The 22,713-nt window shown below is 37.9% G+C and overlaps 2 protein-coding genes across 2 annotated transcripts; one reads left to right on the top strand and one right to left on the bottom strand.

Moving 5' to 3' along the window:
- Positions 1–9,125: 9,125 nt before the first annotated feature.
- On the bottom strand, positions 9,126–9,983 carry LOC142606087 (uncharacterized). The gene has a single exon (XM_075777488.1). The coding sequence runs from the start codon at positions 9,981–9,983 to the stop codon at positions 9,126–9,128; it is 858 nt and encodes a 285-aa protein (XP_075633603.1).
- Positions 9,984–18,964: 8,981 nt separating this feature from the next.
- On the top strand, positions 18,965–21,018 carry LOC142607576 (uncharacterized). The gene has a single exon (XM_075779114.1). The coding sequence runs from the start codon at positions 19,380–19,382 to the stop codon at positions 20,883–20,885; it is 1,506 nt and encodes a 501-aa protein (XP_075635229.1). The 5' UTR covers positions 18,965–19,379; the 3' UTR covers positions 20,886–21,018.
- Positions 21,019–22,713: the final 1,695 nt, after the last annotated feature.

Here is a 22,713-nt window from a genome sequence, read left to right as displayed (position 1 = left end):
TATTACAATATTTTTTTATAAAGATATTACAAATTTTATTATTCAAGCCTAACAAACTAACTATAAGGACACAATTCATACCCAAACTCACAGTGAGAAGGGGATGTGCCCAAAAAGCCCAATATAATGAAATTTGTAAAGAGTGGGCTTGAAATCTAGGTTTTAGTGATGTTTAGAGAACAAAGATGATAGGCTCAATCACTACGTCACACTCAAGGGACTGTTTATATGAAAGAAATTTGTCCTCAGACACAAGCCGAGGATGAATTTCTTTCTTTCTATCAAAGATCGATTATCACTAAGGATGGTGAAGTATACAGTGTTCTCTCTCTCTTCTTCTCCTTCTCTTTCTTTTTCTGGGCGCCTTCCTCTTCCTTTTATATCACCTGCCACCCATGGATCAGATTCTTGATCTCAATACTTGTCCCATCTCCATCTAGTCTTTTGAGGCAGTTATAAGGCTCAACCCCTGATGCTCAGGCTTCACTTCTTCATTAATGCGGCCAGAGAAGTAGTCGCAGAACATTCAATGCGGTGGCAGTGATAGCAGCTTTATCTTAAATATCCCACCGCCCTTCTTCTTATCTTCTACGTATGCCATGCTTACCCTTACCTATAGGATCTTTTAGAATAGTGTCTGTGGAGATCAACCAACCTTTCTTCTACCTCGGATTTAGATAGCCGATGGCATATTCCACCTGAGACCATTTTCTTAGATATGCTTGACCAGATATCACTTCTTTACCTTTTAGCATTGCTTCGTGGGCTGACATTTACACATCCTTGAACCATTCAGTATCCTCGGATTGGGCCTTTAACCCCACAAATACTCTTGGGCCAACCCAATACGTGTTCCTGGTCCCATTGACCCTACAATAGCCCATCGAGATTCTCATTTCTGCAACCTCGGGAGGAAAAAGGATCTCGACATCTGTCCTTGTTAATCTATAATCGTCACACCTCTTCCCTGACAATGATGACGTCCTTTGAACTGCCCACCCCAAGAGTATTTGTGGTCCTATTGACCCTACAATAGCCCATCGAGATTCTCATTTCTGCAACCTCGGGAGGAAAGAGGATCTCGACATCTGTCCTTGTTAATCTATAATCGTCACACCTCTTCCCTGACAATGATGACGTCCTTTGAACTGCCCACTGCATGTTCCTGATGTTTTGGCATGTGGACCATTCCCAAATTAAATTTTGACGTCTCTCTGTCCCTCACGCTTAGCGACATGACGCACATCCTACGATTGAGGATTGCATTGGGACATAGGCGAGAATTTTCCCGCTTCATAACCCCCTTTGATATAAATAGTTGCATTTCAAACCCTTCTACACACTACAACACTCATACAACATATCCTCCAACCTTTGTGATCTACACGCGCCCTCACATTTATCAAGAATTAGGCCAAGGTGACCATATCATTTTTTAAAGTAAGTTCTTCCAGACTCCCTCTTTCATAATTTTTTTTTTCTTCTCTCTTTTTCTTGTGTTTCTTTTTCCTCGGCACACCTATCTTCTTGGTTCTTCCACCATACCCATACGCTACTCCCACAAATGGGTAGATTTGCATCCCTAGTAGATTCAAATGAAAAAATAGAACAATTTAAGGCTAAGTATAGAATTCCACCGGGGGTGTCTGTTACATACTGTACAGAAGGGGAGTGGCATGAAAAAAGACGAACAAGAGAGGTAGTAATCCCAATGATAGCGTTTATAGAAGGAGGGATGAAAATCCCAATGGGGATTGTTATCAGGGATTATTTTAGGGCTTTTAGATTAGCCGCTACCCAATGCGCCCCAAATATGTTTAGGATTCTGGGTTCCATAGATGCACTCAATGAAAAGATGGACCTAGGACTCACCCATCATGACGTGAATTGGATTTATAACCTCCACCACTTAAAGAAATAGGAATATTACCTAAAATCTAGGTATCCAGAAGTTAGACTAATCCAATGCCTCCCTGAATCCAACAAGGATATGAAAAATGACTTCCTAATCATATTAGGGGATTGGCACGACGGCATTCCCTGTCCGACAATGGAGGGGGAACCAGGTGAAGTTCTAGATTTGATTGAATTATTCATAGCCATTCTTTTTATACCTGGCTTTATATAAAAGCATTTACTTATTCTAACCTTGCCTTTCTTCTTATTGATTTTGTAGACCCACACGCTGCGGTTCGCCATTCCCATCTTGTTGATTTCGCAAGATTAGACAGAATATTGAAGGCTAAAGTGTTTGTGCACACAAACAACCAACTTCGAGTAGCTCATTTAATCCTCGGCTACGATCCTATATCCAAAGCTTTCCAAGGGCTGAAGTGTGTAATCAGAGCGAAAGACCCACGCTTACACCGCATAAGCGTTGCTGCCGAGGGTTTTCTTCTGCCTGAGGGCGCCCCTATTCCTCAAGGCACCCTCCTCACACAACCTATACCACTTATACCAGAAGGTGTTCCCTTCATCCCCATTTCAACTCAGCACACAACTGGTGAAGTAACCTCCTCTCAACCCATCATAAAGGAAGAAGAAGAGATTGTTGAAGTTTCAAATTCCGAGGACGAATTTGAAGTCTTCAACCAACCTCCTTCTTCTGAGGGTCAAACTGGTGACCTCGGCACATCCTTCTCAACCTATCCCCAAGGAGAAACTCACAACCCTGACGCAATAGGAATCCAACGTAAGTCCAAACCGAACCTAAAAGACATAATGGAAGCTCAGGTGGGAGGCCAAGAGATCTAGAAGATAGCTCAGATCAAACCACCTCAAACGAAGGATAAAGGCCTAAAGAAGTCTTCTCAACCCAAAATCCCTCCTCCCCCACCAACCCAGTCCCAACGCACTAATCAAGCTGATCTCAAGCGAAAAAGGGATCAACACAAGGGGAAGGATGCGATTTAGGGAGGAAAAGACCTTCCCCCAAAAGATGTGGTGCCCGAGAAGGGAGCAAAACATGCTCGCACAATGCAGACGAGGTCAGAGAACTGGCCGAGACTCATGTGCCTGAATCTGCCCCAATTTGGGCTCCAGAAATGACCATGGATGATTACCGCCGACGCATCTATCCGGAACTCTGATGCAGGAACAGTTGCTTGTGTGGCAGACACACTCAAGCAAGCTCTCCTATTGCCTGAGGACATGCACGAGTTAGAATGATGAGAGATCAAAACGTTTTCATGATGTTAAAAAATGAGCTCACCATGGTAAGAGTTATATTTAACTATTACTCATTTCTTTCCTCTTTCGCATTAAGATTTTTTTGTTTTAACCATCTCTCTGTGGTCTGCCTCATTGTTTGTAAATAGGTTGTTCAATCTGCTCATAGGGCTAAAGAAATTGCTATTAGTACCTACAAAGCCCTAAAGAGTGAGGAGACGAGGCACAGCAACACCCAGAAAACCCTTGAGGTATCAGAGAAAAAGCTGCAAGAGGTCACCACTCAACTGACCAAGGCTGAAAGTGGATGGAAGAGCGCCGAGGTGGCATTAAAAACGACCGAGAAACAGGTCGAGACCCAACGTTTGCAACTTCGCTAGGCCGACGAGGAAAACATAGTGGCGAAGAAACAAATAGAGGCCTTAAAGAAAAAACTAGAGGAATCTGAGAAGGCTAAGGAAGAGGCCAACAAAGTTAAAGAAGAAGCTGTAAGGGCCAAAGAAGAGGCTGAAAAAGCAATGGACAAAGCTGAACAAGATGGATATGAGGTTGGCATGGCCAAGAGAACGGAAGACCTTAAATCACAGTTCTCTGAGGTATGCAGGCATTACTGCCTCCAAGTGTGGAATGAGGCACTTACCCGAGCTGGGGTTGATGCCTCTTCTACCCACTAGAGGACAGAAAATGTCTACTACCCTCCGGCCATCCGAGTCTTCGCTTCACCCACTGCCAAGGATGACATTGCTACTCAAGGGCCAGACGTCGAACAAGGTAACCCGACCAAGGACCGTGCCTCCATTGAAGGTGAGCCCAAGGACATCAAGCAATCTGAGGCCCCCAAGCATATTACTAATCCAGCAGAAGGGGTGGCCCATGATGATATCCATCCTGACAATGTCATCAAGGATTCTACCAAGGAAAAGGGTTCCACCGTGTCGATGGAACTTGTTCTGGTGTCAGTCCCTGTTGCCATTACGAAAGATCCAAAGGATAAAGGGATTGCCCCAGAATCCTCGACTCCAACCCAGCTTCCAAAGGATCCCAAGGGCCCCTTGAAGATAAAACTGAAGCCCTGATTAAGCCTCGCCTTTTCTTCACTCTAGGCTAGTCTTCTTTTTATTTGATGTAGCTTAATGTTCTTTAAACAAATTGTCCTTTCAAAGGACTTTAAATTAATAAAACTGTTGAGCTATTTCCCTTTCGTGTTTGACACTTGTTTATATTTTTCCTTGTTATTACCTTATAAGGCACGGGCCAGACAATAAATATGTTAAATATACTTGCAAATGCATTAAGTGATACTCGTGAACTCCTATCTATTCATCACCTTTTAGGAATCTTCAGGATGTGCGATTAGGATGGCAAGATTGTGCCTAACTCCCCATTAGATACAAATTGATCCAAGAATAAATTGTCCTAGGGTCAGACATAATTAAGATTCCAATCAATATTTAATAAAACATCGATATATACAAGGTTTGTGGTTCGAGGAGCCAAGCATGACTCAGTTTTCAATTTGTTACTTAGAAACATGACCTAAAATGAAGTGTTAATTTCTCCAAAGTAAATGATCCGAGGACCAGACGTAACTAAGGTTTTGCTCAACACTTAATAAGATATCAATTTATTCAAGGTATATGGTCCGAGAAGCCCAACATGACCAAGTTTCAGTTTGATATTTAGAAAAATGAATTGAAATGTTAATTTTTTCAAAGTAGATGATCCGAGGACCAGACATAACTAAGGTTCTGTTCAACACTTAATAAAATATCAATTTATTCAAAGTATGTAGTCTGAGGAGCCAAGCATGATCAAGTTTCAGTTTGATATTTAGAAAAATGAACTGAAGTGTTAATTTCTCCAAAGTAGATGATCTAAGGACCAGACATAACTAAGGTTCTGTTTAACACTTAATAAAATATCAATTTATTCAAGGTATGTGGTCCAAGGAGCCAAGCATGACCAAGTTTCAGTTTGATATTTAGAAATTGAATTGAAGTGTTAATTTCCCCAAAGTAGATGATCAAAAGACCAGACATAACTAAGGTTCTGTTCAACACTTAAGAAAATATCAATTTATTCAAGGTATGTGGTCCGAGGAGCCAATTATGACCAAGTTTCAGTTTGATATTTAGAAAAATGAACTGAAGTATTAATGTCCCCAAAGTAGATGATTTGAGGACCAGAGATAACTAAGGTTCTATTCAACACTTAATAAAATATCAATTTATTCAAGGTATGTGGTCCAAGGAGCCAAGTATATCCAAATTTCAGTTTGATATTTAGAAAAATGAATTGAAATGTTAATATTTCCAAAGTAGATGATCCGAGGACCAGACATAACTAAGATTCTATTCAAAACTTAATAAAATATCAATTTATTCAAGGTATGTGGTCCGAGGAACCAAGCATGACCAAGTTTCAGTTTGATATTTAGAAAAATGAATTGAAATGTTAATTTCCTCAAAGTAGATGATCTGAGGACCAGACATAACTAAGGTTCTGTTCAACACTTAATAAAATATCAATTTATTCAAGGTATGTGGTCCAAGGAGATAAGCATGACCCAGTTTCAGCTTGATACTTAAACAAGTAGTAACCAACGTAATAGTGTGTAAACAAAAATAAAATGGTAGAAATGTCTTTCATTAATAGTAGTACATTCGCAGGTTATTTACATTTCAGGGACGTTGTACAACATATTCATCTAGATCTTCAAGATAATAAGCTCTTATGCCAGCAACTGAGGTAATACGATAAAGTCCTTCCCAATTAGGCCCTAGTTTTCCCCATGCTGGGTTCTTTACAGTATCCAAAACTTTCCTCAGTACTAAATCTCCAGGTGCAAGTGGCCGTAATTTGACATGTGAATCATACCCTTGCTTGAGTGTGTTGATAGTAAGCTAGCTGAACCATGACATTCTCCCGCTGTTCCTCAACTAAGTCTAAACTTCTTTCTAATAAATTGTCATTACTGCTCGGGATGAAAGAGCTCGTCCTTAGTGTTAAGAACCCAGTTTTCAAAGGGATTACAGCCTTGGCTCCATAAGTCATAGAGAAGGGTGTCTCTTCAGTGGATCTTTGAGGGGTAGTTTGATACGTCCATAAAACATGTGGCAATTCTTCCACCCATCTCCCTTTAGCATCATCCAGTATGTTTTTGAGCCCATTAACTATAACTTTATTGACTGCCTCGACTTGCCCATTCCCTTGCGGATATGCTGCAGTGGAATATCTATTTGTGATGCCTAAATCACAGCAATATCTTCTAAAAGCCTTACTATCAAACTAGAGGCTGTTATCTGAAATAAGAGTATGAGGGATTTCAAACTTGGTGACAATATTTTTCCAGAAAAACTTCTTCGCCTCCACATCTCTAATATTTGACAATGGCTCAACTTCAACCCATTTAGTGAAATAATATGTTCTAACAAGCAACTACCTCCTATTTCTCGCTGCCTTTGGGAAGGGCCTTACAATGTCCAAACCCTATTGAGCAAAAGGCCAAGGACTAGACAGTGGATTAAGAACACCCCTTGGTTGATGGATGTTGGGAGCAAATCTCTGACATTGGTCACACCTCTTCGCATAGTCTTGTGCCTCTCTCTGCATATTAGGCCACCAATACCCTTGTGTGATAGCTCTATGAGATAAAGACCTTCCTCCCGTGTGACTTCCACAAATTCCTTCATGCAACTCTTCCAAAAGTAATTCCGTTGCTTCTGGGTGTATACACAGCAAATATGGTCCTGAAAAAGAGCGTTTATACAATTTCTGGTCCTCGGACAACCAGAACCGAGGTGCTTTCCTGCGTACCTTATCTGCTTTGGACTTTTCTTTGGGCAAGATATCATTTTTAAGGAAGGACACTATAGGATCCATCCAACTAAGTCCCACCCTAATTTGGTGAATTCAGATGGCGTTACCACTCGTCCCAGTGGGTTTACACATATCTTCAATAAGGATGACCCGAGGTAGGTTTTGCGCCGAGGATGTCGCAAGTGTGGCTAAAGAGTCAGCATGGGTATTCCCACTCCTAGATACATGTAATAAGGAAAAAGACTTAAATTTAGACTGTATATACTTGACCTGGGTTAGGTATTTTTGCATTCTTGGATCTCTTACCTCTAACCTCCCTTCCACTTGGCCTACCACCAATTGTGAATCCGAGAACATTTGTATCGTTTTTCCACCCATTTTCTGAACTATGTCCATCCCTACCAGTAAAGCTTCATATTCTGCATCATTCTTGGTGGCCGAGAACCCCAATTTCAAGGATTTCTCAAAAATAATTCCCTCGGGGGACACCAGAACTAGCCCCACACCAGATCCTCTTTGATTCGCCGCTCCGTCAACATATACTTTCCACAACAAAGGTTCTTTGCACGAGATCATGCCAACTGATTTTTCATCCATGTCCAATCCCTCAACAATCTCTTCTAATGAGGGCTCAGCAAATTCTGCCACCAGATCTGCAAGGACTTGCCTCTTTACAGAGGTATGAGGCATATATTTGATATCAAAAGCCCCTAGAATGGTACCCCATTTGGCAATCCTTCCCATGTAATCAGCACTTCGAAGTATAGACTTAAGAGGGAGTTGAGTCAAAACGACAACTGTATGAGATTGAAAGTAATGGGGAAGCCTACGCGTAGCTTGCACCACTGTTAGGATCACTTTTTCCAATAGTAAATAATGCACCTCAGCCTCATGTAGAGACTTGCTCACGTAATAAACTGGCATCTGCACATTATTATCATCTTGTATGAGAACCAAACTAACGGCATGATTAGCCACCGCAATATATGCGAATAGAACTTCATCGATTTCTGGCCGAGACATAATGGGTGGTCGCGAAAGATATTAAGTTGTTGAAAAGCCGAAGCACATTCCTCGGTCCATTCAAATCCCTTCCACTTATTCAACAACTAGAAGAAAGGCCTGCACCTATCTGCTGACCGAGAAATAAATCGGTTGAAGGCAGCAGTCATCCCTGTTAACCTCTGAACTTCTTTGGGATTCCGAGGTGGGTGCAAGTTGTTCATTGCCTTGACTTGAGCCGGATTAACTTCGATCCCCCGGTGAGTTACCATGTAACCTAGAAATTTACCTGATCCCACACCAAAAGAGCATTTAGAGGTATTAAGTCGCAACTTGTACCTCTTTAGCGTCTGGAAAGTATCACTCAGATCCTCCACATGCTTGGAAACCGTTTTACTTTTTACTACCATGTCGTCCACATATACTTCAATAGTCTTTCCTAGCTGTGGCTCAAACATCCTAGTCATCATCCTTTGATAGGTAGCCTCTGCGTTCTTCAAACCGAAAGCCATTACCTTATAATGGTAATTTCTCGTAGGAGTGACAAATGCAGTCTTCTCCAGGTCCTCCAAAGTCAAAAGTATTTGGTGATAACCTTGAAAAGTATCTAAAAAACTCATCCGAGGATGCCCAACAGTAGCATCCACCAACTGATCTATACGAGGCATTGGAAAAGAATCTTTAGGACAAGCCTTATTCAAATCTGTGAAGTCCACGCATACTCTCTATTTCCTATTCTTCTTCTTTACTACCACTGTATAAGCCAACCATTCAGGATAAAATACCTCTTTGATAGCACCAATCTTTTTGAGCTTAAACACCTCTTCCTTGATAGCCTCGGAATGCTTTTTAGAAGAGCGCCGAGGTGGTTGCCTCCTTGGCACTACAGCTAGATTGGCATTCAAATGATGACAAATGAAACTCGGATCCACCCTGGGGTCTTCATAAGCATTCCACGCAAATACATCTACATTCTTTCTCAAAAACAAAACTAGCTCCATCTTCTCCTGAGGTGGCAACTGAACTCCCACCTGACATTTTTTTTCAGGGTCACCATCTATAAGAACCTTCTCCAATTCTTCACACGCAGTTTCCTCTACCGTTGCTACACTGGGCATGGCCAGAGACATTGATTGCTATGGGCCTCCCTCAACTGAGGCCGAGGACTCCGATCCAGGCTGATGCAGGATTGCAACCAACATGCATTGTCTAGCCACAGATTGACTCCCAATTACTTCCTCGATTTGATCCCCGGATAGAAACTTGATTTTGACATGCAGGGTTGAGGATACGACACCCAAAGCATGCAACCAAGGTCTTGCCACAATGACCGTGTAAGAAGAATAGGCATCTACCATAATGAAATCCACGTTTACCACTTCTGGGCCTGATTGCACAAGCAGCCTAATCTGCCCTTTTGGTGTGACAGCCTTTCCCTCAAAACTTATCAATGGCGAATCGTAAGCTGTAAGATTCTCAAGCTTTAAGTTTAGCCCTTTGAACAAATCAGGGTATATGATATCCGCACCACTGCCCTGATCAACCATCACCCTTTTCACGTTGTAGCCTCCTATTCTCAGTGTAACCACCAAAGCATCATCATGCGGTTGGATAATCCCGATCTTGTCCTCTTTTGAGAAGCATAAAATTGGTAGGATATTACCATTAATCCTTTTCGACTCGGATCTAGAATCCTCGGCTAGGTTTCGTGCTACAGACATCACCTTGGAAGGATGAGAGCTAGTTCTTCTAGGTGTAGCAAAAATAACATTGATTGTACCCAAAGGAGGCCTTGATGAAGTGCTACCCTGGTTCACCGCTCCTGAGTGGTTTCCCAACCCATTAGACCGATAAAAGAATTGCTTTAACCTTCCCTCCTTAACCAACTGCTCCAAATGGTTCCACAGAGTCTGACAATCCTCAATGGTATGACCCATTTCTTGGTGATACTGGCAATGAAGGTTCTGATTGCGCCTCATAGGGTCCCCTGCCATTTTATTGGGCCACTTAAAGTATGGTTCATTTATGATTTTCTCCAACAGCTGATGCACTAGCTCCCTAAAGACGATATTAACTACTTGAGGAGTGGTAGGGATAGTTTGCCCGGAAAAATCTCTTCGGGGCCTGTTGTTGTTGTATCTGTTCGACTTGAAATCCCTCCTTTTCTGAGGGATAACCTTCGCCTTTCCCTTCCCCTACTGTTGATCTTCCTCAACCCTTTTATATTCATCAATGCGATCCATGAGCCGACGTACACTCCTTATAGGCTTTTTGGTCAAAGATTTTCTCAAGTCGTGCTCTGTAGGTAGGCCGACCTTAAAGGTCCTTATCGCCACATCATCAAAGTCCCCATCAATCTCATTGAACATCTCCCAGTATCTGTCTGAGTATGTTTTCAGGGTTTCCCCTTCTCTCATGGTCATGGATAATAACGAATCCAAGGGTCGAGGAACCCTACTGCATATGATGAAACGAGAACCAAATACCCTAGTAAGTTCCCTGAAAGAATTGATAGAACCCGCCCTCAAGCCATCAAACCACCTCATCGCCATAGGTCCTAGGCTGGAGGGGAAGACTTTGCATACTAAAGTTTCATTCTTAGAATGCACTGCCATCCTCTGATTGAAATGGCTCACGTGCTTCACATGATCTGTTCGGCCATTATAAATGGTAAATGTTGGTTGTGTGAAGTGCCGAGGGAGCTTCCCTTCTTCCAACCTACGTGTGAAGGGTGACTTGGAGATTTAATGTAATTCCCTACCCATAGCATCATTTCCCAAGCCCTCCCCTCTCGGTCCTCATTTTGCTCAAGATGCAAGGAGTGATCCTCATGCTGGGACCCGACAGACTCTGCACGGTGTGGACCTAAGCCTACCATCATGCTAAACCTCCTCAAAAACAACAAGAATTCCCATAAACAGCGCCAATTGTAAGGACACAATTCGCACCCAAACCCACAGTAAGAAGGGGATGGGTCCAAAAAGCCCAATACAATGAAATTTGTAGAGAGTGGACTTAAAATCTAGGTTTTAGTGATGTTTAGAGAACAAAGATGATGGGCTCAATCATCACGTCACACTCAAGGGACTGTTTATATGAAAGAAATTTGTCCTCGGACACAAGCCGAGGATGAATTTCTTTCTTTCTATCAAAGATCGATTATCACTAAGGATGGTGAAGTATACAGTGTTCTCTCTCTCTCTCTTCTTCTCCTTCTCCTTCTCCTTCTCCTTCTTTTTCTAGGGTGCCTTCCTCTTCCTTTTATATCACCTACCACCCATGGATCAGATTCTTGATCTCGATACTTGTTTCATCTCCATCTAGTCTTTTGATGTAGCTGTAAGGCTCAACCCTTAATGCTCAGGCCTTACTTCCTCATTAATGCGGCCAGAGAAGCAGTCGCAGAACATTCAATACGGTGACGGTGATAGCAGCTTTATCTTAAATATCCCACCGCTCTTTTTCTTATCTTCTACGTATGCCATGCTTACCCTTACCTATAGGATCTTTTAGAATAGTGTTTGTAGAGATCAACCAGTCTTTCTTCTACCTCGGATTTAGATAGCCGAGGACATATTCCTCCTTGGACCATTTTCTTAGATATGCTTGACCAGATATCACTTCTTTACCTTTTAGCATTGCTTCGTAGGCTGACATTTACACATCCTCGGACCATTCAGTGTCCTCGAATTGGGCCTTTAACCCCATAAATACTCTTGGGCCAACCCAATATGTGTTTCTAGGCCCATCGACCCTACACTAACATTGCTAACAATAAAAATAAAAAGTAATTCAATCTTCATTTATTATGTTATTTATAAGTGTCATTTATTATGTTTTTACCACATTAGTTTATTCATAATTTTTAGTAAAATTTGTAACTTTAGCTAAAATTACTAAAATTATTAAAAATTTTAGAACAAATAATTTACAAATTGACGTGGTAGTGAATGTGATTGTGTTAAAATACTAAAATTATTACAAATTTTATAATAAAAAATAAAAAAATGAGGTGTCATTGCATATAATTAGTGTCATTTTGACATAATAATAGATATAAGAGTGAATTACTTTTCATAATTGATGATACATTAATTTATAGAATTTATATAATAAAATGTATAAATCATATCCCATCCATTTTAGAGAAAACTAAAGTAAACTAAAGTAGACAAGTGATAATAAGGAATAAGAATATCTTCTTCCACGCAATCCTACTTAGTCCAAAGAAAGCCCCACACGTTTTTTACTTTTGTGGAACACTAGCTATCTTTTTTTTTCTTTTTCTTTTTTTGCTGAGAGGAACACTAGAAAATATAGGAGACTGATTCATTTTCTTCCCTTGAAATTATTAGGGAGTGAAAATTAAAAACAAGGACAGGGTTAGTAGAATACAAATACAAATAATGCTATCTCTATCTGAAGCCGTAAGGACTAGGCCAAAAAGTTAAGACATATATGGGCATTGACCTTGACCAAAAGCAAGTCCACGGAAATAGTGAAGATCGGGCAATAACCTTGAGCCATGTCTTTAGCAAACCAACAATTAAAGTTGTCAATCAAATTACAAAGAACTCTTTACATCTCTTAATTTTCTTTAATTTCTTTTTCTTTTACAAATGTTTAATATTATAGGAAAGAAAGTTCAAATATATCAAGTATCTCCGTAGACTGATATGACTATTTTAGCTACAATTTCTTCTATTTTATGTTATAATACATAGATATGGTAAAATGGGCCAAAATTTGTTGACCTGACTCGAACTTGCCTGTTTTGACCTAGCTCAAACCCACTCATTTTATCCCAAATTAAAAACAGGCCAACTAGCCCGTTTCTTTTATTTATATTTTTTGTGGGCCAATCTGACCTTAACAACCTCCTCTAATTTAAAATTCTAGGTTCGTCCCTGATCTAGACAAGTTTATATTTATGGTTTGTTAATTGTTCTAAATTTTTACAACCTACCGTAAGACATTATTCATAAATGGGATTTAGTAATCAATCATATCAAAATGTAGTTTTTTTCTTTTTAGCTTACCTTGGAATAACGATTTTACTTTTTTCTGGCAAGAAAATATAGGAGACTGTTTCATTTCTTCCCCTGAAATTAGTAAAGAGTGAAAATGAAAAACGAGGACAGGGCTAGTAGAATTCAAATACAATTAATGCCATCTCTATCTAAGCCGTAAGGACGAGGCCAAAACGATAAGACATATATCATATATGGGCATTGACCTTGCCCAAAAGCAAGTCCACGGAAACAGTGAAGATTGGGCAATAACCTTTATTTTTTTGAGAAACCTTGGGCAATAACCTTGAGCCATGACTTTAGCAAACCAGCAATTAAAGCTGTCAATCAAATTACAATGAACTCTTTACATCTCTTAATTGTCTTTAATTTCTTTTTCTTTTACAAATGTTTAATATTATAGGTAAGAAAGTTCAAATATATCAAGAATCTCCGGGTTGGGTTAGGGCCTTAGGGGAACATCCAAGTGATTGCCTTCGTGGATCCAAACGCGCTCACAAGGCTTACAATAATAATAAGACCAATAGAGACTTCATAAGAGACCATTTGAGCTGGTGGACTGATATGACTATTTTAGCTATAATTTCATATATTTTATGTTATAATACATAGATATGGTAAAATGGGCCAAAATTTGCTGTCCCGACCCAAACCTGCCTGTTTTGACACGGCCTGAACCCTCTCATTTTATCCTAAGTGTGAGTTTGGATAGTGCGTTTGTGCGTTTTCTAGTGCGTTTGCGTTTTTTTTTCTGTGGATCTTGTGCACTGTTCACGGGACCTGCAAATACAAAAAAAATGCAAATCTAACTTTAAAACTGCGTTCCATGACATTATTCATACATTTAAAAATTATTTTGTTACAGTATTTTTAGTTTTCAATTTTCAGCAATAAACGGTATCCAAATATACTCTAAATTAAAAACAGGCCAACCAACCCGTTTCTTCTTCTTCTTCTTTTTTGTGGGCCAATCCGACCCGACCAACCCCCACTAGCTTAAAATCCTAGGTCCATCCCTAATTATAAATGAATGATGTAAAAAAAGAATTGAATGGAATGGATAGAGTATAAATATATAATATTAAAAAAAAAACTTGTTTAAATGCACTTTTTATTATTATTTTGTTAATATATATATATATATATGAAAATTTAAATTAAATCCTCGAGATATATATATATATATATATATATATATTTTAAAATCACATGAAACCATTGATTTATTATAAAAACACTAATTATAAAAAGATAAATAATAGGGACTAATGCAAATCGTGGCTTAGTTATACAAATTAAGCATATCAATAAGAAGATAACACTCAAATCTATAATAATAATAATAATAATAATAATAATAATAATAATAATAATAATAATAATAATAGGTAAAGTAGAGAGAAAATTCAATTAAATTTCAAATTAGAATTCAATTAAAGTCTAATTTTGCATCATGTGTCTCATCTAATCTAAATTTTAGAATTTTATACCAAGTGAGTTAATTTAGTGAAAAAAATTGAATTTCAATTAGAGTTTAATTTTGTGCCACATGTCCTATCTAATCTAAATTTTTAAATTTTTGTATAAGAATATTTGATTTAGTGTAGAAAATGAAGAGTCTAATATAAAAAACCATAAAAAACATAATCATGTAACTAAAAAAATTCAAATTTATAAGTCATCTATATATAATAATAATAATAGGTGAAGGTAAGAGAAACTCAAATTAAAATTTCAAGTTAAAGTTTTAATTTTGTGTCATGTGTCCTAAATTATTTATTCTTAAATATTTTTATTTCTTAATTTTAGAATAAAATGTGGGACCACATCATAAATATTCATCCAAATGAGTTATTAAGTACAAAAATCAAAGAGTCTAGAATAAATGAATCGTAAAAAAAAAAAAAGTATTTCACAATAATTTTTTTTAAAAGGAAAATTTATATTTTATACCTAATAATATCCTTACAATTTTTTTAAAGAGTTAACAAGATATAAATGACTATCAATAATATTTAAATTATATATATAGGAATTATATTATATATCTTATTATATATCTTTAAGTTTATCCATGCATATGCATGGGGTTACAAACTAGTATATATTAATAGGAAAAGTTTAGAGAAATTTGAATTTGAAATTATAATCCAATTTTGTGCTATATATCTACTTAATTTTTTTAATCTTTGTGTCAAGTAAGTTAATGAGTGCAAAATACTAAGAATCTAATATTTATAAACTATAAATTTTTTTAAAAAAATCACATATACTCAATAAAAATAACCATATGTTTCTCAAAAAATAAGTAAAAAGAAAATCACGACATAACAAAAATCACCACACGTTCTATTTTATTAAAAATTATAAAAAAAAATGATCACAAGTAGTATTAAATTTAGGTAAGAATTTTAATATGTAACTAATTTCGTTTACTTAAAAAATAAATTGACTAATTATCTATATTTTATGATTAAAATTGTGTTTAATTTTAAATTTACTTATATGTATGCATGAATGCATGTGTTACATGCTTTTAAAAAAATTTAATTTAACTAATTATTTATATTTTTATAAAAAAAATAATTTAACTAATAATTTATATTTTATAATAAAAATTTTGTTTAATTTTAAATGGATGAGTTTGCATGGAATTGCATGCCAGTAGATATATAACATTTTTAATGCATTATCAAGGATTTACAACAACCAGTTATTTCCAAATGGAAGAAGTCTAATAATTAGAGATAGATTGATCGAGTTCCTGGCATAGACGGTAGAACTTTGATTCAATATGGAATTCCAAAGTAGAATCATTAGTACAATTGTAATGATTGGCCAAGAAGTCCTAAGCAGCTTTGGCAGTTCCAAGGCATGGGAAGAGATTGTTAATAGTGGCAACAAAGGTATTAATGAACCAGGTTAAATCTTGGACTGAATGCTTTCCCATTCTTCAAGTCGTGTCTCAAATTCTTTAAGATGCGTCTCAAAATAAGTAGCACGAACATCATCATTAGCTTCTGATATTCTGATATGGTGTCGGATTCAACAAGAGTTGGTGGCTTAAGTTTTAGAACAATGACATATTTCCAAAATTTCTGCCTTTGAGGAGTACAATTGGTGAGTCTATAAAAATTATTAAAGTCGTACGTCTTAATGGACGGTTCTTACGTCTTAATGGACGGTTCTTACGTCATTAGTAAGCCATCAAAGATAGATGAGTAACCGCCCAATACATTCAATAACGACCATCAAAGGCCTTAAACTCTCTCATCAAAATAAAGAATGTTACAATTAGGGTAATCACTCTCATTTATGTCTAACAACTACCTAAGTCACCTATAAAAGGGATAATCTATCCATTTGCTAAGGTACGTAAAAAACTACTACAAAACATTATCTAAACACGAAAGATATAAGTTGATACTAACTTAAGTATCGGAGGCTTTCTCACCGGGCACAGCCCGGTGGTCTCTTTGATCTCTCTCTTTATTTTGTAGGTCCTACGAGATCATCTAAAACTTCGGATTGGACGAGTGACCCAACTGACGATTTTGGCATCATCAACAATCATATTCTGAGACCAAGAATAGTGATCAGAGTCATCCAAGATAATGGTGATAGGATGAGTAACTTCGTGTTGAGGAGCCATGGAAGACATAGAAGTCATTAAAAGCCAGCAAAAAAGGGAAGATGGAAACAGAGACGAAGCCAGGACTTAGAGTTAGGGGAGACGAAAGTATAAAAAAAAAATCATTATGAAAGTCCAAATAAGCATCAATTTTCTTCTAAAAAAAGCATACATTTAGTATTAACAAACTGTTATCAAAGACAAAAATGCAAAATTATTGTTTTTTAATACATTACAATGTAATCATTTATGAAAATGGAACTCGATGGTTTTTTTTTTGTGCATTTATGTTTGTGTGTGTCTTTGATGCGTGCGTTTGCTGCTGGTTAAAAACAAAATTATTTTGTTAAAACTTTAATTTAAAAGGTCAGATTATTTGTTTTGGGTAAAATTAGTTGATTGAGTTTAATTATTTTTAGCTATGCTATTTGTCATTTTTGTTGTTTTTTTTTTTTTTTTTTTGAAAAGTTGTCATTTTTGTTGTTGGACTAATTTTTTGAGGCTAGTTAATTTTGTTCTAGATTTTAGATCTTTAACTTTTTTATGGCCTTTAAAATGATCAATAATATTGTTAAAGGAGATTAAGTGTAATTTTATTGAACCAAATTGCTAAAGTTAGCCCATAACATAAGTAACTAAATACTAGTATTTAAAAAAAATTAAAAAATTAGGGGAGCTATTGCCCCCAAGCCCAAGCATAGTTCCGTCCATGGATGGAAAGAAGGAGAAAGTAAAAAGAGTGAAAGGAAAATAAGTAAAGGATTTTTTTTTTTTTGGTATGGGTCAGTCTAATCCGGGTCATGTCGATCTGGTGCAGTTTAAAGGCTGACATCAATGGATAAGGTCAGCAAATGGCTGGCGTTAGGTAGGATTGATGTTGGATGAGGATGAGATGACATGTGGCATTGCTGAAGGGTAGTTGGACCGTGGCAGGCGTCAGAAGATCACCAGACGGAGGACGGCGGTTGAAGATCACTAACTGGTGGTGGAGTACGGTAGTCGGTGGCGGAGTAAGACAAAGGACGGCGATCAACGCATAAGTGATTAAGTCTAAAGGAGAAGGTGGCGCGTGTGGTGGCTTTTGGCCACCAGACTTTTGGGTTTTGTTCCACAAAACAAAAGTCGAGGAACGTTCCTGTGGATTTGGTTTGTTCGAAAAAGGGATTTGTACTGAGTAGCAAATCTGAGAGAGAAGCGTCACAGGTTCAGTGCTATTTTAGGACTGTGTTTGATGGTGACTGACACGTTTATGAAGGCATCGTCGACAGTGGCAAGGCTAACAAAGGTAGTGGAGACAGTGACAGATCCATGGAGACTTGTTGGGTTTAACAGAGGTGAACAAGTTTTGACAGATAAGGATCTGTGAGATTAGAGGTTACAAGTAGTGGTCGACGGCTACGACTGGGGTTTTGGGATTTTAGAGGAACCAAAAAGTTTACTTCCAAAGTAGTTTGAATGAAAATTCTTCCAGTTCACTTAGTGGTAATTGATAAAACCATTAATGAATACTTTTAGTTACATAATATATTTCACAAGTAATGTGACTTTTTTAAATAATATATGTTGAAAATTTTAGAGCAATATTTAGGTATAATATCTAAGTACTGTTCTTTAAATTCTTTTTTTAAAATTATGCCATGTTATATATTTTTTATAGAATGAAAAATTATTTTTTAGTTAAGTAGTTATATGGCTAAATCTTAAGAAATAAACCTAATGAACAGCACCTAAGATATTGTATCTAAGTTTTGTCCATAATTTTATGAATCATCATGTAATATATTTGAATTTTTTTCAAATTAGTTGGTCTAAATTTTATTAGGCCATTGAAAAACAGATTTGCAGTAGAACAGAATGAACAATATTCTAGTTGGATAGGCCTAATAATTCATTTTTTTTGGGCCCATCAAATTAGTTCGGAGAAAAACGTTCTCTAAATTTTATTTCGCCGCTGAAAAGCAGATTTGCAGAAGAAAATTAACAGAATGAACAGAGTTCTGGTTGGATAGCCCAATAATTCATTATTTTGGGCCAGTAAATGGGTCCCATTAGGCTTAAACCATATTGGGCTCAAAAGGCCCACCATGTTGAAATAATAAGCCTGTAAGGCTATAACCCAATAGACGCCCCTTTGGAGTTTGGACTGCCGTCACCGTCAGTCAACGGCAAATAACGTCGTCAGTTGTTAGCCACTTGTCGTTAGTTGGTGTAACTCACTCCGTAATAACTCCGTCCAAATCAAACAGTCTTTCCAACGGAAACCGTTATCGTTCCTTTCCTCTCAATCTCTTTGTATTCCTCACAGCCAGCTTATTGGAGACGAGGATTGCTGGTTGAGTATCTCTGTTTTTTGTGGATTCTAAGCCAAATCTCAAAAAGGTAATCTTCCTAGATCCTTTCTTTATCATACCCACTTTTTGTTTTTCTTTGTTTCCTTCAAAGGAAAACCAAATTGTCTTAAGCCTTTCTCAATTGTAAATATATATGTGTACCTCTGGTAACCCTTGTTCTTGTTTATGATTGCTTTCTAGTTAGGATAGGGAAGATTTTCTTTTGGATGATTGTGTTTGTGAACAAATTTATGAGCTATATGGTAGGTTAGGGTTGTGTAAGAAAAGCTTCGATTATGTAATGGGTGTGCTGTAGCGTGTTGTTGGTTACTGTGTGGGACTGAAAATTAGTGTTTTACATCCAAACAAAAGATACCCATTAAGGGGATTAGGGTAACAATGGGAGAAGATTTGCTGACAAGCCTATCTATAGAGAATCACCACCCATCCACACTATTGTCCATGGATTCAAGTGGGATTTCCCATGAAGAATTGGACCTTGAGATGAATCGGCCAGCAGTTCTTCCTCGACCTCCTGATATTAATCTCCCGCTGTCCGCTGAGCGTAGTCCGCCTTTGCAAGTGTTGTTTGACCCTTTTGATATGCTAGATGTTGGCCTTGGTACTCAAATTCATGAGTCTGATACTCTTCTTAATGTGCCCAAGATGGGGAGAAAATGTGCTAAGAGGTTGGATAGTGTGTGGGGTGCTTGGGTTTTCTTCAGTTATTACTTTAAGCCAGTGTTGAATGAGAAATCAAAGTGCAAGATTGTGCGGGATAGTAATGGGGTTTCTGGGTTTGATAAGACAGATCTTGATCTTGAAGTGTTCTTGGTTCAACATGATATGGAGAACATGTACATGTGGGTATTTAAGGAAAGGCCCGAAAATGCATTGGGTAAGATGCAATTGAGGAGTTACATGAATGGGCACTCTCGCCAGGGTGAGCGCCCATTTCCATTTAGTGTTGAGAAGGGGTTTGTTCGGTCTCATAGAATGCAGCGAAAGCATTACAGGGGTCTCTCGAATCCCCAGTGTGTGCATGGTATTGAGGTTGTTCCATGTCCCAATTTCAAGGGTCTTGATGACGAAGAGCAGAAAAGGTGGATGGAACTTACAGGGAGGGATCTGAACTTCACAGTCCCACCTGAAGCAAGTGAATTTTGTTCATGGAGGAACCTTCCTAGCACTGAATTTGAGCTTGAGAGGCCCCTTCCCCCATTGAAGACAACTTCACACCCCCATCCGAAAAAATTGCTTAATGGTTCTGGTTTGAATCTGGCAACTCGGCCAGCACACCTTGGAAATGGTAGTGGGATGGACCTCTCACCTGCTTGCAACAAGAGGAAGAAGGATTTGTTTCTACATGGTAATGATGACGATTGTTTTTTACAGATGAATCAACAAAATGATAGAGTTCAAGATACCGATATTCACTCAGTTGAACTGCCCTGGTTAAATGAATTTAGTGGGGTAATGAGGAATATATATGGACCTGTCACGGCTGCAAAAACCATCTATGAGGATGAACAAGGATACTTGATAATCATCAGCTTGCCTTTTGCTGACCTTAAAAAGGTGAAAGTTACTTGGTGGAATAATCTCACACATGGTGTTGTGAAGATATCATCTATAAGCACAGCGTGCATGCCCTTTATCAAGAGAAATGAAAGAACTTTCAAGCTCACTGATCCATCTCCAGAGCATTGCCCTCCTGGTGAGTTTGTGAGGGAAATCCCACTACCCACCCGGATCCCAGATGATGCCAAGCTAGAAGCATATGGTGATGAAACAGGAACTGTTCTTGAGATCATGGTGCCAAAGCATCGTGTGGGACCAGAAGAACATGAAGTTCGTGTTTGCCTTCGTCCTCACCTTGGAGCAAATGAGCTTTTACTATCATGAATGAGGCTTTTATTGGAGAAACATAAGGGTAGCTGTATTGTCATTTTGTCATTAATTTGTATGAGAGAGAGAATTTTTTATACTTACAAAATAAAATATACATATTTACTTAAATAAATTTTCTTTCCCTAAACTCAAACTAATAATTCTGGATTTCATTCTTTCACATCCAAATGGCTATGGTCTGGAAGTGCTTCTGAACGTTGAGGTTGGTGTTCTAGGGTTAGTGGTAAGGACCCTGCAACCTCATTGCTCACCTACTTGATATATTCTACATTTCTGAATCAAGTTGCATAGGACTCCCACCCCTCCAAACTCAAAAAGAAAAGTTATCCAAGATTTTGAAAATCTTAGGTGTATCATCTATTTTGTCTAATATGTCTTTTGTTGCATTTTACGATGCTTAAGGAGAAACATGTATGTGCAACTGTGTTTGTGCGGTGCTTTAGAATAAAAGATTAGATTTAAATTGTCATAAGTCCAAGATGTTCTCTATAAGTTTTACAAATGCCTTCTGTATTCACTAGTTTCTCGTGAATACCATCATGATTTTTTTTTTCTGGATATTTGGGGTTGTAAACTTTGTATCACTGGATCCAGGCCGTAATGTGTTTTGCAAACACTTTTCCCTTACCAAAAAATAAAAAACCGAATAAAAAAAGGGGTTTCTCTAATGATTTGTATTATTGGACTGGTATAATAGACCCCTCACTTGCTGGTTTACCGGGTACTAAGGTTGACATTCTTTGTCTGTGAGTTTCTTATTAGAATGAGCATTATATATCATCCCGCTACTCTCATGCCCAAAGAAAAACGGTATATTGTGTGTTTACTATTTGAATTGTTTGTTGACAATATATTGTGTGTTTACTGTTTGAATTGTTTGTTGACAAATATTGTGTGTTTACTGTTTGAATTGTTTGTTGACAATACATGAAGGTGTGTCGGGAGTACAGGATTTCATAAGGCAATCCACAACATGGAACTTCTCTTCTAATTAGCAGTGGCATTATTCGTTGGTAGTTTTTACTTCTGTAAAGAAGCAGTTGCTAATTTACATTTAAGTCTAGTAGGTTTTATACTTTTTACATTCTATTGGTCAGTTGGTCTATTTCTAGACTGGTACAATCGGTCTAATACCGATAACTGTAAATTTGGCAGCTGCTCTTTCAGTTGAATATATTTGGAGCAACCATGACTATTGCTGCTGGTCTAAAGTATTCAACCTTTAGTGCAGTTTGCCCGAACTTGAACTTTGAAGTTTTCAGTTTAAGTTGCATGACCCTCGAATTGCATCAACTCATTACACCGTTCTTGTCACACATCATTTCACTTTACGCATTTAGTATTGAAAATTTGAAATACATATTAAAATTTAATGTAAATTTAACTACTCATCGTTACGCTTGAGTTTTGATGCTTCTGCTATCTTTCTGGAACTTCTTTTTTTTTTTTTTTTTTGCTAGGTAATTGCGGGGGCTAGAACCCCCAAGCAACAGGTCATAAGGGCACCCGGGTGCCAGTAGGCTACGAGATAAACCACCCGTCCATTTGGGATCCAATTCGGGATTTTCCTTGGGAGGTATCGGGAACAGTGGCAAGAGGTTCTTTCTCTCCTTTTTCCCTCTCTTTAATTACGCTCAAGCAAACGAATTTGGAGAGACGATTTGGCTCCTCTGTGATGGATTGACTAGCCGTTTGCTGACTATAATTGGTTCAAGAACCAAATCTATCACAAGACCAATCTACTGTATAATGAAGCATGGAAGAGCATAAATGAAGCCTTCCAAAAAGGTTGGGAAAAGAGTAAAAACAACAGCCATTGAAG

The sequence above is a fragment of the Castanea sativa genome, chromosome 8, assembly GCF_040712315.1.
Source record: "Castanea sativa cultivar Marrone di Chiusa Pesio chromosome 8, ASM4071231v1".
NCBI classification, from domain to species: Eukaryota; Viridiplantae; Streptophyta; class Magnoliopsida; order Fagales; family Fagaceae; genus Castanea; species Castanea sativa.
Note: the sequence above shows the minus strand (reverse complement) of the source record. Positions and strands in the feature narration are given on the sequence as shown.